The sequence below is a fragment of the Mizuhopecten yessoensis genome, unplaced genomic scaffold, assembly GCF_002113885.1.
Source record: "Mizuhopecten yessoensis strain PY_sf001 unplaced genomic scaffold, ASM211388v2 scaffold10993, whole genome shotgun sequence".
Classification (NCBI taxonomy): domain Eukaryota; kingdom Metazoa; phylum Mollusca; class Bivalvia; order Pectinida; family Pectinidae; genus Mizuhopecten; species Mizuhopecten yessoensis.
In genome coordinates, this window is record NW_018408825.1 from 160485 (window position 1) to 178859 (window position 18375).

General features: G+C 42.9%; 2 protein-coding genes across 5 annotated transcripts in view; one reads left to right on the forward strand and one right to left on the reverse strand.

The window, feature by feature from the left end:
• Nucleotides 1-15922, reverse strand: part of LOC110464474 (regulator of G-protein signaling 17-like) — a 113519-nt gene extending 97597 nt beyond the window's left edge. For all 4 annotated transcript variants that reach the window (XM_021519714.1, XM_021519713.1, XM_021519712.1 and 1 more), the window contains exon 1: nt 15603-15922. The gene's annotated coding sequence lies outside the window, so the exon portion shown is untranslated. The remainder of the gene's footprint in view (nt 1-15602) is intronic.
• Nucleotides 13042-13863, forward strand: LOC110464477. Its single transcript, XM_021519716.1, has one exon. The coding sequence runs from the start codon at nt 13042-13044 to the stop codon at nt 13861-13863; it is 822 nt and encodes a 273-aa protein (XP_021375391.1).
• Nucleotides 15923-18375: the final 2453 nt, after the last annotated feature.

Sequence of the window (18375 nt, forward strand, 5' to 3'; positions counted from 1 at the left end):
CCCATCCATTGTACCAACATACTGAATGTCGCACGCATTGTACAACCTTACTGAATATCCCACCCATTGAACCACCTCAGTGAATGTCGCAACCATTGTAACACTTTACTGAATGTCCCAGTCATTGTACCCCCTTACTGAATGTCGCCCCAATTGTAACACCTCACTGAATGTCCCACCCATTGTAACACTTCAGTTATATTTCAAGATATACCTGTCGATGGTGTAATAAGTACAACGTTATTATCAATGTATACATTGTACCACCTTACTGAGTGTCCCACCCATTGTAACACTTCACTGAATGTCCCACCCATTGTAACACTTCCCTGAATGTCCCACCCATTGTAACACTTCCCTGAATGTCCCACCCATTGTAACACCTCACTGAATATCCCATCCATTGTACCAACATACTGAATGTCGCACCCATTGTACAACCTTACTGAATATCCCACCCATTGAACCACCTTAGTGAATGTCGCAACCATTGTAACACTTTACTGAATGTCCCAGTCATTGTACCACCTTACTGAATGTCGCCCCAATTGTAACACCTCGCTGAATGTCCCACCCATTGTAACACCTCACTGAATGTCCCACCCATTGTAACACTTCACTGAATGTCCAACCCTTTGTAACACTTCACTGAATGTCGCACCCATTGTACCACCTTACTGAATGTCGCCCCAATTGTAACACCTCACTGAATGTCCAACCCATTGTAACACCTTACTGAATGTCGCACCAAGTGTAACACTGTACTAAATGTCCCACCATTGTACCACCTTACTGAATGTCGCACCAATTGTACCACCTTACTGAATGTCGCGACCATTGTACCACCTTACTGAATGTCCCAACCATTGTACCACCTTACTGAATGTCTCACCCATTGTAACACCTCACTGAATGTCCCATCCATTGTAACACCTTACTAAATGTCCAACCCATTGTAAAACCTCACTGAATGTCATCCATTGTAACACATTACTGAATGTCCCACCCATTGTAACACCTCATTGAATGTCGCACCCATTGTAACACTTCACTGAATGTCCAACCCCTTGTAACACTTCACTGAATGTCCCACCCATTGTACCAACTTACTGAATGTCCCACCATTGTACCACCTTACTGAATGTCGCACCCATTGTAACACCTTACTGAATATAGCCCCAATTGTAACACCTCACTGAATGTCCCACCCATTGTAACACTTCACTGAATGTCCCACCCATTTTAACACCTTACTGAATATCGCATCAATTGTACCACCTTACTGAATGTCGCACCCATTGTACCACCTTACTGAATGTCGCACCAATTGTAACACCTTACTGAATGTCCCACTCGTTGTACCACCTTACTGAATGTCGCCCCAATTGTAACACATCACTGAATGTCCCACCCATTGTAACACTTCACTGAATGTCCCACCCATTGTACCACCTTAATGAATGTCCCACCATTGTACCACCTTACAGATTGTCACACCAATTGTAACACCTCGCTGAATGTCCCACCCATTGTAACACCTCACTGAATATCCCATCCATTGTAACACCTCACTGAATATCCCACCCATTGTAACACCTTACTGAATGTCGCACCAATTGTACCACCTCACTGAATGTCGCACCAATTGTACCACCTTATTGAATATCCCATCCAATGTAACACCTTACTGAAAGTTCCACCCATTGTACCACCTCACTGAATGTTCCACCCATTGAACCACCTTAGTGAATGTCCCACCCATTGTACCACCTTACTGAATGTCCCACCCATTGTACCACCTTACTGAATGTCGCCCCAATTGTAACACCTCACTGAATGTCCCACCCATTGTAACACTTCACTGAATGCCCACCCATTGTAACACTTCACTGAATGTCCTACCCATTGTACCCCCTTACTGAATGTCCCACCATTGTACCACCTTACTGAATGTCGCACCCATTGTACCACCTTACTGAATGTCCCACTCATTGTAACACCTTACTGAATGTCGCACCAAGTGTAACACTTCACTGAATGTCCCACCCATTGTAACACCCTACTGAATGTCGCACCAAGTGTAACACCGTACTGAATGTCCCACCATTGTACCACATTACTGAATGTCGCACCAATTGTACCACCTTACTGAATGTCGCACCCATGGTACCACCTTACTGAATGTCCCACCCATTGTACCACCTTACTGAATGTCTCACCCATTGTAACACCTCACTGAATGTCCCATCCATTGTAATACTTTACAGATGTCCCACCAATTGTAACACCTCACTGAATGTCCCATCCATTGTAACACCTTACTGAATGTCCCACCAATTGTAACACCTCACTGAATGTCGCACCCATTGTAACATCTTACTGAATGTCCCACCCATGTAACACCTCACTGAATGTCCCACCATTGTACCACCGTACTGAATGTCCAAACATTGTACCACCTTACAGATTGTCACACCAATTGTAACACCTCACTGAATGTTCCACCCATTGTAACACCTCACTGAATATCCCACCCATTGTAACACCTCACTGAATATCCCATCCTTTGTACCACCTTACTGAATGTCGCACCAATTGTACCACCTCACTGAATGTCGCACCCATTGTACCACCTTACTGAATGTCGCACCCATTGTAACACCTTACTGAATGTCCCAGTCATTGCAAAACCTTACTGAATGTCCCAGTCATTGTACCACCTTACTGAATGTCGCCCCAATTGTAACACCTCACTGAATGTCCCACCCATTGTAACACTTCACTGAATGTCCAACCCATTGTAATACTTTACTGAATGTCCCACCCATTGTACCACCTTACTGAATGTCCCACCATTGTACCACATTACTGAATGTCGCACCCATTGTACCACCTTACTGAATGTCGCCCCAATTGTAACACCTCACTGAATGTCCCACCCATTGTAACACTTCACTGAATGTCCAACCCATTGTAATACTTTACTGAATGTCCCACCCATTGTACCACCTTACTGAATGTCCCACCATTGTACCACATTACTGAATGTCGCACCCATTGTACCACCTTACTGAATGTCGCCCCAATTGTAACACCTCACTGAATGTCCCACCCATTGTAACACTTCACTGAATGTCCCACCCATTGTAACACCTCACTGAATGTCCAACCATTGTACCACCGTACTGAATGTCCCACCAATTGTAACACCTCACTGAATATCCCACCCATTGTAACACCTCACTGAATATCCCATCCATTGTACCAACTTACTGAATGTCGCACCGATTGTACCACTTCACTGAATGTCGCACACATTGTACCACCTTACTGAATGTCCCACCCATTGTACAACATTACTGAATGTCGCACCCATTGTAACACCTCACTGAATGTTCCACCCATTGTAACACCTCACTGAATATCCCACCCATTGTAACACCTCACTGAATATCCCATCCTTTGTACCACCTTACTGAATGTCGCACCAATTGTACCACCTCACTGAATGTCGCACCCATTGTACCACCTTACTGAATGTCGCACCCATTGTAACACCTTACTGAATGTCCCAGTCATTGCAAAACCTTACTGAATGTCCCAGTCATTGTACCACCTTACTGAATGTCGCCCCAATTGTAACACCTCACTGAATGTCCCACCCATTGTAACACTTCACTGAATGTCCAACCCATTGTAATACTTTACTGAATGTCCCACCCATTGTACCACCTTACTGAATGTCCCACCATTGTACCACATTACTGAATGTCGCACCCATTGTACCACCTTACTGAATGTCGCCCCAATTGTAACACCTCACTGAATGTCCCACCCATTGTAACACTTCACTGAATGTCCAACCCATTGTAATACTTTACTGAATGTCCCACCCATTGTACCACCTTACTGAATGTCCCACCATTGTACCACATTACTGAATGTCGCACCCATTGTACCACCTTACTGAATGTCGCCCCAATTGTAACACCTCACTGAATGTCCCACCCATTGTAACACTTCACTGAATGTCCCACCCATTGTAACACCTCACTGAATGTCCAACCATTGTACCACCGTACTGAATGTCCCACCAATTGTAACACCTCACTGAATATCCCACCCATTGTAACACCTCACTGAATATCCCATCCATTGTACCAACTTACTGAATGTCGCACCGATTGTACCACTTCACTGAATGTCGCACACATTGTACCACCTTACTGAATGTCCCACCCATTGTACAACATTACTGAATGTCGCACCCATTGTAACACCTCACTGAATGTTCCACCCATTGTAACACCTCACTGAATATCCCACCCATTGTAACACCTCACTGAATATCCCATCCTTTGTACCACCTTACTGAATGTCGCACCAATTGTACCACCTCACTGAATGTCGCACCCATTGTACCACCTTACTGAATGTCGCACCCATTGTAACACCTTACTGAATGTCCCAGTCATTGCAAAACCTTACTGAATGTCCCAGTCATTGTACCACCTTACTGAATGTCGCCCCAATTGTAACACCTCACTGAATGTCCCACCCATTGTAACACTTCACTGAATGTCCAACCCATTGTAATACTTTACTGAATGTCCCACCCATTGTACCACCTTACTGAATGTCCCACCATTGTACCACATTACTGAATGTCGCACCCATTGTACCACCTTACTGAATGTCGCACCCATTGTAACACCTTACTGAATGTCCCAGTCATTGCAAAACCTTACTGAATGTCCCAGTCATTGTACCACCTTACTGAATGTCGCCCCAATTGTAACACCTCACTGAATGTCCCACCCATTGTAACACTTCACTGAATGTCCAACCCATTGTAATACTTTACTGAATGTCCCACCCATTGTACCACCTTACTGAATGTCCCACCATTGTACCACATTACTGAATGTCGCACCCATTGTACCACCTTACTGAATGTCGCCCCAATTGTAACACCTCACTGAATGTCCCACCCATTGTAACACTTCACTGAATGTCCAACCCATTGTAATACTTTACTGAATGTCCCACCCATTGTACCACCTTACTGAATGTCCCACCATTGTACCACATTACTGAATGTCGCACCCATTGTACCACCTTACTGAATGTCGCCCCAATTGTAACACCTCACTGAATGTCCCACCCATTGTAACACTTCACTGAATGTCCCACCCATTGTAACACCTCACTGAATGTCCAACCATTGTACCACCGTACTGAATGTCCCACCAATTGTAACACCTCACTGAATATCCCACCCATTGTAACACCTCACTGAATATCCCATCCATTGTACCAACTTACTGAATGTCGCACCAATTGTACCACCTCACTGAATGTCGCACCCATTGTCCCACCTTACTGAATGTCCCACCCATTGTAACACCTTACTGAATGTCCCACCCATTGTACCACCTTACTGAATGTCGCACCCATTGTACAACCTTATTGAATGTCGCCCCAATTGTAACACCTCACTGAATGTCCCACCCATTGTAACACGTACAACCTTACTGAATGTCGCCCCAAACTTCACTGAATGTCCCACCCATTGTACCACCTTATTGAATGTCCCACCATTGTACCACCTTACTGAATGTCGCACCCATTGTACAACCTTACTGAATGTCGCCCCAATTGTAACACCTCACTGAATGTCCCATCCATTTTAACACTTCACTGAATGTCCCACCCATTGTAACACCTCACTGAATGTCCCACCATTGTACCACCGTACTGAATGTCCCACCATTGTACCACCTTACAGATTGTCACACCAATTGTAACGCCTCACTGAATGTCCCACCCATTGTAACACCTCACTGAATGTCGCACCAATTGTACCACCTCACTGAATGTCGCACCCATTGTACTACCTTACTGAATGTCCCACCCATTGTAACACCTTACTGAATGTTCCAGTCATTGTACAACCTTACTGAATGTCGCCCAAATTGTAACACCTCACTGAATGTCCAACCCATTGTAACACCTCATTGAATAACGCATCCATTGTACCACCTTACTGAATGTCGCACCCATTGTAACACCTTACTGAATGTTCCAGTCATTGTACAACCTTACTGAATGTCGCCCAAATTGTAACACCTCACTGAATGTCCAACCCATTGTAACACCTCATTGAATAACGCATCCATTGTACCACCTTACTGAATGTCGCACCAATTGTACCACCTTACTGAATGTCGCACCCATTGTACCCCCTCACTGATTGTTCCAACCATTGTACCACCGTACTGAATGTCTCACCCATTGTAACACCACATTGAATGTCGCATCAATTTTAACACCTCACTGAATAACGCACCCATTGTACCACCTTACTGAATGTCCCACTCTTTGCACCACCTTACTGAATGTCGCCCCAATTGTAACACCTCACTCAATAACGCACCCATTGTACCACCTTACTGAATGTAATGTCGCCCCAATTGTAACACCTCACTGAATACCGCACCCATTGTACCACCTTACTGAATGTCCCGCTCATTGTACCACCTAACTGAATGTCCCGCTCATTGCACCACCTTACTGAATGTCCCATCAAATGTACCACCTTACTGAATGTCCCCCCCATTGTACCCCCTCACTGATTGTTCCACCAATTGTACAACCTTACTGAATGTCTCACCCATTGTAACACCACACTGAATGTTCCACCCATTGAACCACCTGACTGAATGTCCCACTCATTGTACCACCTTACTGAATGTCCAACCCAGTGTACCACCTTACTGAATGTCGCACCAATTGTAACACTTCACGGAATGTCGCACCCATTCTTCCACCTTACTGAATGTCGCACCAAATGTAACACCTCACTGAATGTCGCATCCATTGTACCACCTTACTGAATGTCGCACCCATTGTTCAACCTTACTGAATGTCGCACCAATTGTAACACCTCACTGTATGTCTCACCCATTGTAACACCTCACGGAATGTCGCACCCATTGTTCCACCTTACTGAATGTCGCACCAAATGTAACAGCTCACTGAATGTCCCACCCATTGTATCACCTTACTGAATGTCCCACCCATTGTACCACTTACTGAATGTCGCACCAATTGTAACACCTCACTGTATGTCTCACCCATTGTACCACCTCACTGAATATCGCACCCATTGTACCACCTTACTGAATGTCGCACCTATTGTTACACCTCACTGAATGTCGCACCCATTGTACCATCTTACTGAATGTCCCACCCATTGTACCACCTTACTGAATGTCGCACCCATTGTACAACCTTATTGAATGTCGCCCCAATTGTAACACCTCACTGAATGTCCCACCCATTGTAACACTTCAGTGAATGTCCAATCCATTGTATTACTTCACTGAATGTCCCACCCATTGTACCACCTTACTGAATGTCCCACCATTGTACCATCTTACTGAATGTCGCACCCATTGTACCACCTTACTGAATGTCGCCCCAATTGTACAATGGTACCACCTTACTGAATGTCGGTAACACTTCACCGAATGTCGCACCAATTGTAACACCTCATTGAATAACGCACCCATTGTACCACCTTACTGAATGTCGCACCAATGGTACCACCTTACTGAATGTCGCCCCAATTGTAACACCTCACTGAATGTCCCGCCCATTGTAACACTTCACCGAATGTCGCACCAATTGTAACACATCATTGAATAACGCACCCATTGTACCACCTTACTGAATGTCGCGCCAATTGTACCACCTTACTAAATGTCGCACCCATTGTACACCCTCACTGATTGTTCCAACCATTGTACCACCGTACTGAATGTCTCACCCATTGTAACACCACATTGAATGTCGCATCAATTGTAACACCTCACTGAATAACGCACCCGTTGTACCACCTTACTGAATGTCCCGCTCATTGTACCACCTTACTGAATGTCCCGCTCATTGTACCAACTTACTGAATGTCCCATCAAATGTACCACCTTACTGAATGTCCCACCCATTGTACACCCTCACTGATTGTTCCACCAATTGTACAACCTTACTGAATGTCTCACCCATTGTAACACCACACTGGATGTTGCACCAATTGTAACATCTCACTGTATGTCTCACCCATTGTACCACCTCACTGAATATCGCACCCATTGAACCACCTGACTGAATGTCCCACTCATTGTACCACCTTACTGAATGTCCCATCAAATGTACCACCTTACTGAATGTCCCACCCATTGTACACCCTCACTGATTGTTCCACCAATTGTACAACCTTACTGAATGTCTCACCCATTGTAACACCACACTGGATGTTGCACCAATTGTAACATCTCACTGTATGTCTCACCCATTGTACCACCTCACTGAATATCGCACCCATTGTACCACCTGACTGAATGTCCCACTCATTGTACCACCTTACTGAATGTCCCATCAAATGTACCACCTTACTGAATGTCCCACCCATTGTACACCCTCACTGATTGTTCCACCAATTGTACAACCTTACTGAATGTCTCACCCATTGTAACACCACACTGGATGTTGCACCAATTGTAACATCTCACTGTATGTCTCACCCATTGTACCACCTCACTGAATATCGCACCCATTGTACCACCTGACTGAATGTCGCACCTATTGTAACACCTCACTGAATGTCGCACCCATTGTACCACCTTACTGAATGTCGCACCAATTGTAACACCTCACGGTATGTATCACCCATTGTGCCACCTTATTAAATGTCGCACCCATTGTACCACCTTACTGAATGATTTACCCATTGTACCACCTCACTGAAAGTCGCACCTATTGTACCACCTTACTGAATGTCGCACCAATTGTAACACTTCACGGAATGTCGCACCCATTGTTCCACCTTACTGAATGTCGCACCAAATGTAACACCTCACTGAATGTCGCACCCATTGTACCACCTTATTGAATGTCCCACCCATTGTACCACCTTACTGAATGTCGCACCCATTGTTCTACCTTACTGAATGTCGCACCAAATGTAACACCTCACTGAATGTCCCACCCATTGTACCACCTTACTGAATGTCGCAACCATTGTACCACCTTACTAAATGTCGCACCCATTGTACACCCTCACTGATTGTTCCAACCATTGTACCACCGTACTGAATGTCTCACCCATTGTAACACCACACTGAATGTCGCATCAATTGTAACACCTCACTGAATAACGCACCCATTGTACCACCTTAATGAATGTCCCGCTCATTGTACCACCTTACTGAATGTCCCGCTCATTGTACCACATTACTGAATGTCCCATCAAATATACCACCTTACTGAATGTCCCACCCATTGTACACCCTCACTGATTGTTGCACCAATTGTACAACCTAACTGAATGTCCCACCCATTGTACCACCTTACTGAATGACCCACCCATTGTACCACCTTACTGAATGTTCCACCCATTGTTCCACCTTACTGAATGTCGCATTAAATGTAACACCTCCCTGAATGTCCCACCCATTGTACCACCTTACTGAATGACCCACCCATTGTACCACCTTACTGAATGTCCCCCCCATTGTTCCACCTTACTGAATGTCGCACCCATTGTACCACCTTACTGAATGTCCCACCCATTGTTCCACCTTACTGAATGTCGCACTAAATGTAACACCTCCCTGAATGTCCCACCCATTGTACCACCTTACTGAATGTCGCACCCATTGTACCACCTTACGGAATGTCGCACCAATTGTAACACCTCACTGGATGGCTCACCCATTGTACCACCTTACTGAATGTTGCACCCATTGTACCACCTTACTGAATGTCGCACCACGCACCCATTGTACCACCTTACTGAATGTCCCACCCATTGTTCCACCTTACTGAATGTCGCACCAAATGTAACACCTCCCTGAATGTCCCACCCATTGTACCACCTTACTGAATGTCCCACCCATTGTACCACCTTACTGAATGTCACACCAATTGTAACACCTCACTGAATGTCGCACCCATTGTACCACCTTACGGAATGTCGCACCAATTGTAACACCTCACGGTATGTATCACCCATTGTACCACCTTACTGAATGTTGCACCCATTGTACCACCTTACTGAATGTTTTACCCATTGTACCACCTCACTGAAAGTCGCACCTATTGTACCACCTTACTGAATGTCGCACCAATTGTAACACCTCACTCAATGTCGCACCCATTGTACCACCTTACTGAATAACGCACCCATTGTTCCACCTTACTGAATGTCCCGCTCATTGTACCACCTTACTGAATGTCCCGCTCATTGTATCACCTTACTGAATGTTCAATCAAATGTACCACCTTACTGAATGTCCCACCCATTGTTACACCTCACTGATTGTTCCACCCATTGTACATCCTCACTGAATGTCCCACCCATTGTACCACCTTACTGAATGTCGCACCCATTGTAACACCTCACTGAATGTCCCACCCATTTTACCACCTTACTGAATGTCGCACCAATTGTAACACCTCACTGAATGTCCCATCAAATGTACCAACTTACTGAATGCGCAACCTACTGTAACACCTTACTGAATGTCTCAGCAATTGTAACACCTCACTGAATATCCAACCCATTGTAACACCTTACTGAATGTCGCACCCATTGTAACACCTCACTGAACAGGGCATTATCCGTCTTATACCCTCTATCGACCATTTCCCCTCGTATACCCTCTACTAGACCTTACCTCTCTAAACCCTCTACAGAGCATTACCCTTCTTATACCCTCTACTGGACTTTACCCTTCTAACACCCTCTACTGGACCTTACCTCTCTTATACCCTCTACAGAGCATTACCCTTCTAACACCCTCTACTGGACCTAACCTCTCTTATACCCTCTACAGAGCATTACCCTTCTTATACCCTCTACTGGACATTACCCTTCTTATACCCTCTACTGGACATTACCCTTCTTAAACCCTCTACTGGACCTTTCCCCTTTTTAAACACTCTACTTGACCTTACCCCTTGTATACCCTCTACTGAACCTTACTTTTTACATCCTCTACTTGACCTTACGTCTCTTATACCCTGTACAGGGCATTACCCCACTCATACCCTGTACAGGGCATTACCCCACTTATATCCTCTACTGGTCAGTACCCTTCTTATACCCTCTACTAGGCATAACCCCTTTTTAAACACTCTACTTGACCTTACATCTCTTATACCCTAAACGGGACCTTACCTCTCTTATACCCTCTACAGGGCATAACTAGGGCTGTAACGATGCACCTATGCCACGATACGATACGTATCACGATATCTACCCACGATACGATACATTTCGATACGATACAGGATGACGAAATGTTATGCTTCCTCTTCAAATGCGTCGCCATGTTTGATGTGTTCCCCGACTTGTAACTTAAATCTACGAAACATATGCGGCAAGTGCAGAGTGATTTTCCATCTGGGACATGTAGCAGGAATCCAAAATGCTGCCAAACAGGCGAGCGAAAGGAAGCAGCAGTTTTTTTTGTTTAACCCTTTATGCTGCTACATTGATTTCTATGTAAAGGGACACCACTGCTGAATTAATTATTGAAATGTAAATTAATTTACTTGATTTTTCAAATGTGCATAACTTGAAAAATATGTGTTATATGTGAATAAAAGTTTTATGAAAATTGTTCGTTATTGTCTGTAGTTTACATTAACGTTTTCAATTCTAAAGTTGCTTCAGTATACACCTGCACAGGTGGTAATAAAGGTAAGAAATGGTGAAACTTTTAATTAATCTGATTTAAGCACCAGAAAAATAATTTTAAAATTATTTTTATCAGCAAATGTGATTGGCAAATGATATCAGAGATTATAAACTTCATTTATGACATAAGACGCGCATTTTTACACGGAGATTATCAGGTAAAAAGATCAGGTATTTCATTAAGAATTGTATGTGATTTGCTACAGGTTTCAAGTCGTCATTCGATATATTTACTGTCACAGTCGGCATATATTATAAATATATATTAGCTACGGTCTAGTTTATGATTAAATCATCGATATATAGTTTGAAGAAATCAATCGGCTCAAAACGTTTCAATGTTAATGTTCAATTCGGCCTCACCTGCAGACGACATGTGCGCCTCGGTCCGCCGATATTTACCTGTTTGCGTAGGTCACAAAGCCGTTCATTGGAAAGTAACATATTATGTTACACCGAAGTATTTCAACATCAATCATGTCAAACCCTTCAAAACCTTTATTATCATCGTAGGTGACACAGGAGAATAAATGTTTACGTTACATATGTATAGTTAAATTCCGTAATACTAAAAACCGAACCGAACCGAAACACGAAAACAAATACCGTAAACCGAACCGAAGCAATTTGGCGCGGTTTTCAGTGCACCGTAGAAATTACCCTTCTTATACCCTCTACTGGACCTTACCCCTCTTGTACCCTTTACTCGACCTTACCTCTCTTAAACTCTCTACCGGGTCTTACCCCTATCATACCCTCTACTGGAACTTACCCTTCTTATACCCTCTACTTGACCTTACCCTTCCTATACCGTCTAATGGACCTTACCCTTCTTACACCCTCTACTGGACCTTACACTTCTTATACCATCTACTGGACCTTACCTATCATATACGCTTTACTGGACCTAACCTCTCTTATACCCTCTACTCTCTTATATCCTCTACTGGACCTAACTCCTCCCCTTTCCAGAATACAATACTACAACCTTCAACTTCCCGGACTACAAAACAACAACCATCCACTTCCCAGAATACAATACTACAACCCTCCACTTCCCGGACCACAAAAGGACAACTCTCCCCTTCTCGGACTACAAAACGACAACCCTACCCTTCCCGACTACAATACGACAACCCTCCCCTATCCGGACTGACATAGGACAAATCTCCACTTCCCGGACTACAATACTACAACCCCCCCTTCCCGGACTACAATACTACAAACCTCCCCTTCCCGGACTACAATAGGACAACCCTACCCTTCCCGACTACAGTATGACAACCATTCCCTTTCCGGACTACAACACGAAAACCCTCCCCTTCCCGGACTACAAAACCATAACCCTCCCCGTTTCGGACTACATCACGACAACCCTCGTCTTCCCGGACTACAACACCACAACCCTCCCATTTCCGGACTACAACATGACAACCCTCCACGTTTCGGACTACAACACGACAACTATCCCCTTTCCGGCCTTCAACACGACAACCCTCCCCTTTCCGGACTACATCACGACAACACTCCCCATTTCCGGACTAAAACACGAAAACTCTACCCTTTCCGTATTAAAACACTACCATCATTACCTTTCCCGACTTCAACACTACAACCCTCCCCTTTCCGGACTACAACCAAACAACATCCCCTTCACGGACTACATCACGAAAAACATCCCCTTCCTGGACTACAACACGGCAGCCCCCCTTCACGGCCTACAACACGACAACTCTCCCCTTCCCGGATTTCAACAAGGCAACCTTCTTCCCGGACTACAACACCACAACCCTCCCATTTCCGGCCTACAACACGACAACCCTCCACGTTTCGTACTACAACACGACAACTATCCCCTTTCCGGACTTCAACACGACAACCCTCCCCTTTCCGGACTACAACCAAACAACCTCCCTTTCGCGGACTACATCACGAAAAACATCCCCTTCCTGGACTACACCACGGCAGCCCCCCTTCACGGCCTACAACACGACAACTCTCCCCTTCCCGGACTTCAACACGGCAACCCTCTTCCCGGACTACAACACCACAACCCTACCCTTTCCGGACTACAATACGACAATCCTCTTCTTTCCTGACACTAACATGATAACCAATTCCTTCCCGGACTACAACACGACAACCCTCCCCTTTCCGGACTACACTACGACAACCCGCCCTATTCCGGACTACAATACGACAACCGTCCCATTTCGAACTACAACACAACTTTTGCCATCTCTACTTGCATATCTTCTTTTCCAGACCAACGTTCTACTTTATATTGTGAGTGTGTGTGTTTCCCCACCCTTCCGTCCTCCTCCCTCCCCCTCCTTGATGCACGGCAGTCGTCGTATTATCGACAGAAATCGTGTCACAAAACTCACACCACAACGATAATCAACTAATCTCATTATCAGCTGTGCCATCCATTTTTTTCTATGACACATAAAACCAATTGAGAGAATCAATAAACGGCATCGATATCTAGTCATTGTATGATGTTTAGTGTGTGTCCTCTAGGCGTCTACCTATAGAGGAGCTGAGAGTCAACGCTATTTAATTAGTCCGCAATTCCATACCAACTTTTCATGTATAACATAATTAGGTTAAACCCACAGCTTGTAATGTTTCATTTGTCTTCTGTTTGAACTGACGAATCAATATGTGTGATGTTTCATGCAAATAACTCGTCGTCGCTAATCATACATGTCTGTAACCATCTGACGGAGCCAAATCAAAGTTTGCAGTCATAATCATGAACGATCACTGCCGTAAGACCTGGAGAGTTATCTGGACTGGGTATTTACATTAAGGCGTATAAACAATTGGCTTCCCCGAGGGAATCATATGAGATAGGCCTAGCCATGTCTACCTGTACACAGAAAATCTACACACACGAGTACATTCTTCAGCGAGTGAAGGCGATATTATAATAAACCCAGTTTATGCGATTATCTGTCTTACACACATCAGTGACACACTCTATCGACTAGGGTTTCATTATTATCATCGTTAGTAATGTGATAGCACAGTAGTAGATACATGTGTGGCGTCACCGCACGGCTCAAATTAAATAGCAAATACATGAATGCAAGTATATAGGAAAATTACTTTCTTAACACAGCTATCCTCGAAGAAACAGGACACGCATCCAATATGTATATTCGCCATTCAGAGGTATAATGTGGTGTGGTGATAATGTATTAGTGTGATTAGCATAATTTGTAGGATTACAATTGATGATGATGCATGAACTGGCCGTGTTAGTTTGGCTCCTGTACCCGAAGGGATGCATTGTGCTTCCACGTTAGTGCCAAACCATCCTTTGTTATTGCTGAACCTTGAATACGGTATATACGGGGATTACCATATTAAATGTCTCTATATTAGTTTACCCTGTAGGCAAGAGGGCCCCTTATGTTGATGGAAAACCCTACTTCCTGTGTAACGATAGAGGAAGTACACACTCTAGAGCACACACACTTGCCTCACGGTGATATCACCGACTCCCCCGTAAAACAGATAATCGCGTCCATCAGACACATGCACTATTTAATAATGTGTTCACATTTACACTTGTAATCTAACCCGTTCACGGCTTCTGTTCACTCCGTGATAAGTATACCCGATGACAGATGAACATTTCTCCCTAATATATCTCACCCTTGCTACTAATAATGTGATGCGTGTTATAAATACATGCTGCCCCGGCCTTGGGTCGCTCTACATATAAACAAATGCATCACTTTAAATGAAAATTCCTCTCCAATGCTGCAGGTGAACATGTCGCCTGGCAGATTTGGAGGTGCATACATATGTGTGTAAATGTACTTACCAATAAATCCTGTAAGATTCAGTTTCTCCCAATACATCAGTAATGTTCCATTGGGCTAGCTATACCGGCTAGAATGGTGACGTTATTTACAATTGTACCACACAAATCGCTTGATATTCCAGGCATACATCACAGAAATATCACAGAAATTGACACAAAGTTCTCAATTTTTAAATCCATATCATAAAAAACGGGTTACAGATGCAACAACATGGACCTGGTCTCCGCCACCATTCACTTGAATTCAGCATCCACATCTAAACACATAGACTTATGCATAAATCATCCTCGACATCAAAACGAGGCTTGTCGTCTGCTCAGCGCGTGGATGCTGCTGTGAGGAAGTGGAGCGCACGGGTCTCCTGTCATGAATGAAAAGAATTAGTGTTGAAAAGAATATTTATAATTACGATATTTTAGAGTTCACAGATAAATACATCAGCAGCACGTTTAACATGCTGTCGAAGGAAGCAGGTTAATGCCAATCTGACATAGAATTCATTATTCATGTGAAACGTATCAATGATGACACAGAACTCATTATGTTTGGGATACGATCGATAAGCTCATGGCAGACTCCGCGTGTATTCAGCTAGATATTTTAATGTTCAACCGATTGATGGGAATCTTTTCTCTCTCATTTTTTGGCCTTTCGTTCTCTCTTGATCTTTCTATCACTGTTTATAACGATAGCTATGTGTGTGTATACTGATTCCAGCTGAAGCATAATTAAATATTTATTTTTAATACTTTCCTTAGATATTTTCGCTCTTTAGGTCGATACACCTACGAAATGAATGCGATATATTTATCTGAATATCTTATCTCATTTTTTCTCGCAAACACTGCATATTATTACAATCTATGTCTATTTATATGTCTTTCAAAGAAATTTGATCCGATATCCTATACGTACAAGTGTTTTCCTGTAGTAATGGCGATCGTTTGAAATACATGGAATATTGAATTCACTGTTTGACCACATGTCATTACGGAAATTGGTAAATAAATGTTTTTTCTTCCCTTTTTATTACCGAGTTGACGCTATTTACGACAGATTATGTTTTCATAACTATATGATATTATCCAAGTTTTAAGTCGATTTACATTACTTGCGGGGGAGTCGATGATACAACAGCATCACGGGGACTTTTGTCAATAAAACAAGATAAAAGGACTCGAGGACAATCACTCAGTCTGGATAAATCAAGGAGCAGGCTGGACTTATGGAAATACTCATTTACTCAACGAATTGTTAGCGACTGGAATCCCCTATCTAAGAACCTGATTCAAGCACCAATTATAACAACTTTTGAAAACCGCATTGATAAATTTTGGGAAGGTGATGAAAGGAGATTCACAATAACATTGGCGTGACGTCACATCAAAAACATTGTTATTTATCATGATGAACTATATATAGACTATGATCTGAATATAGAGGCAGATATGCCTGCGTTCAGAATAAACTAAGTTAAACTAGTAAATTAACATACTTCTGCTATTTTTTTGGAAGACTTGTGAATGTAGTTGGCTGTTGATATACAACAATCGATTTCTAAACAACTTTTGAAATCAGTTTCTTTGACGGTTGAAATATGTGACGCTTCTCTCATGAAAGTGTTGCTTTCTCTATAACAAAAGACGGTTTAAATGCGTCACGTGACGATATTGGATCTTCAAATCGGTCATCTTTTATCTTTAGCATGTCTTTTGATGACGTCTGTTTTTACTGTTTTTGTTCGATATGTCAACTTGCCTATTGGGTATACCTAACTGTGTCATACCAAACCGCATAGAGGCGGTATCCCTATTATACGTGTTTGGGGAGACCCTCCTACTACATCTAATCAGACCTTTCAGATAATATTATTAAACTGAGTTATAAAATACATATCAAACATTTATACATTGTTATTTTATATATTTCACGTAAAGATAGTAGTGTCTACATTATTCTCTGTGTATTAATGCTGTTTTATGCAATCATCATTGTTTGTTGAATATAAGGTTCATCAATGTCATTTTGCTGAAGATTTTTCCCTTGAATGTTGATTCTGTTGTGAACTATTGCCCTTGTGTGTTGACATTGTTATATACAATTTTCCTTGTGGATAGTTATTGTAATTTATTGCTCTTGTGTGTTGACATTGTTTTATATAAGTGTCCTTGTGTTGAGTCTGTTGTATACTATTGCTCTTGTGTGTTGACATTGTTTTTTTATATTATTGTCCTTCTGTTGAGTCTGTTGTATACTATTGCCCTTGTATTTTTTCATTGTTATATATTATTGCTCTTGTGTTGATTCCGTTGTATATTATTGCCCTTGTGTGTCAACACTGTTATATAGTAATGCCCTTGTGTGTTTACATTTTTTATATAATTGTCCTTGTGTTGAGTCTGGTGTATACTACTGCCCTTGTGTGTAAACACTCTTATATAGTATTGCCCTTGTGTGTTGACATTGTTTTATAAAATTGTCCTTGTGTTGAGTCTGTTGTGTACTATTGCTCTTGTGTGTTGGCATTTTTTTGATATTATTGTCCTGGTTTTGAGTCTGTTGTATACTACTGCCCTTGTGTGTAAACACTCTTATATAGTATTGCCCTTGTGTGTTGACATTGTTTTATTTAATTGTCCTTGTGTTGAGTCTGTTGTGTACTATTGCTCTTGTGTGTTGGCATTTTTTTGATATTATTGTCCTGGTTTTGAGTCTGTTGTATACTACTGCCCTTGTGTGTTGACATCGTTTTATCAAATTGTCCTTGTGTTG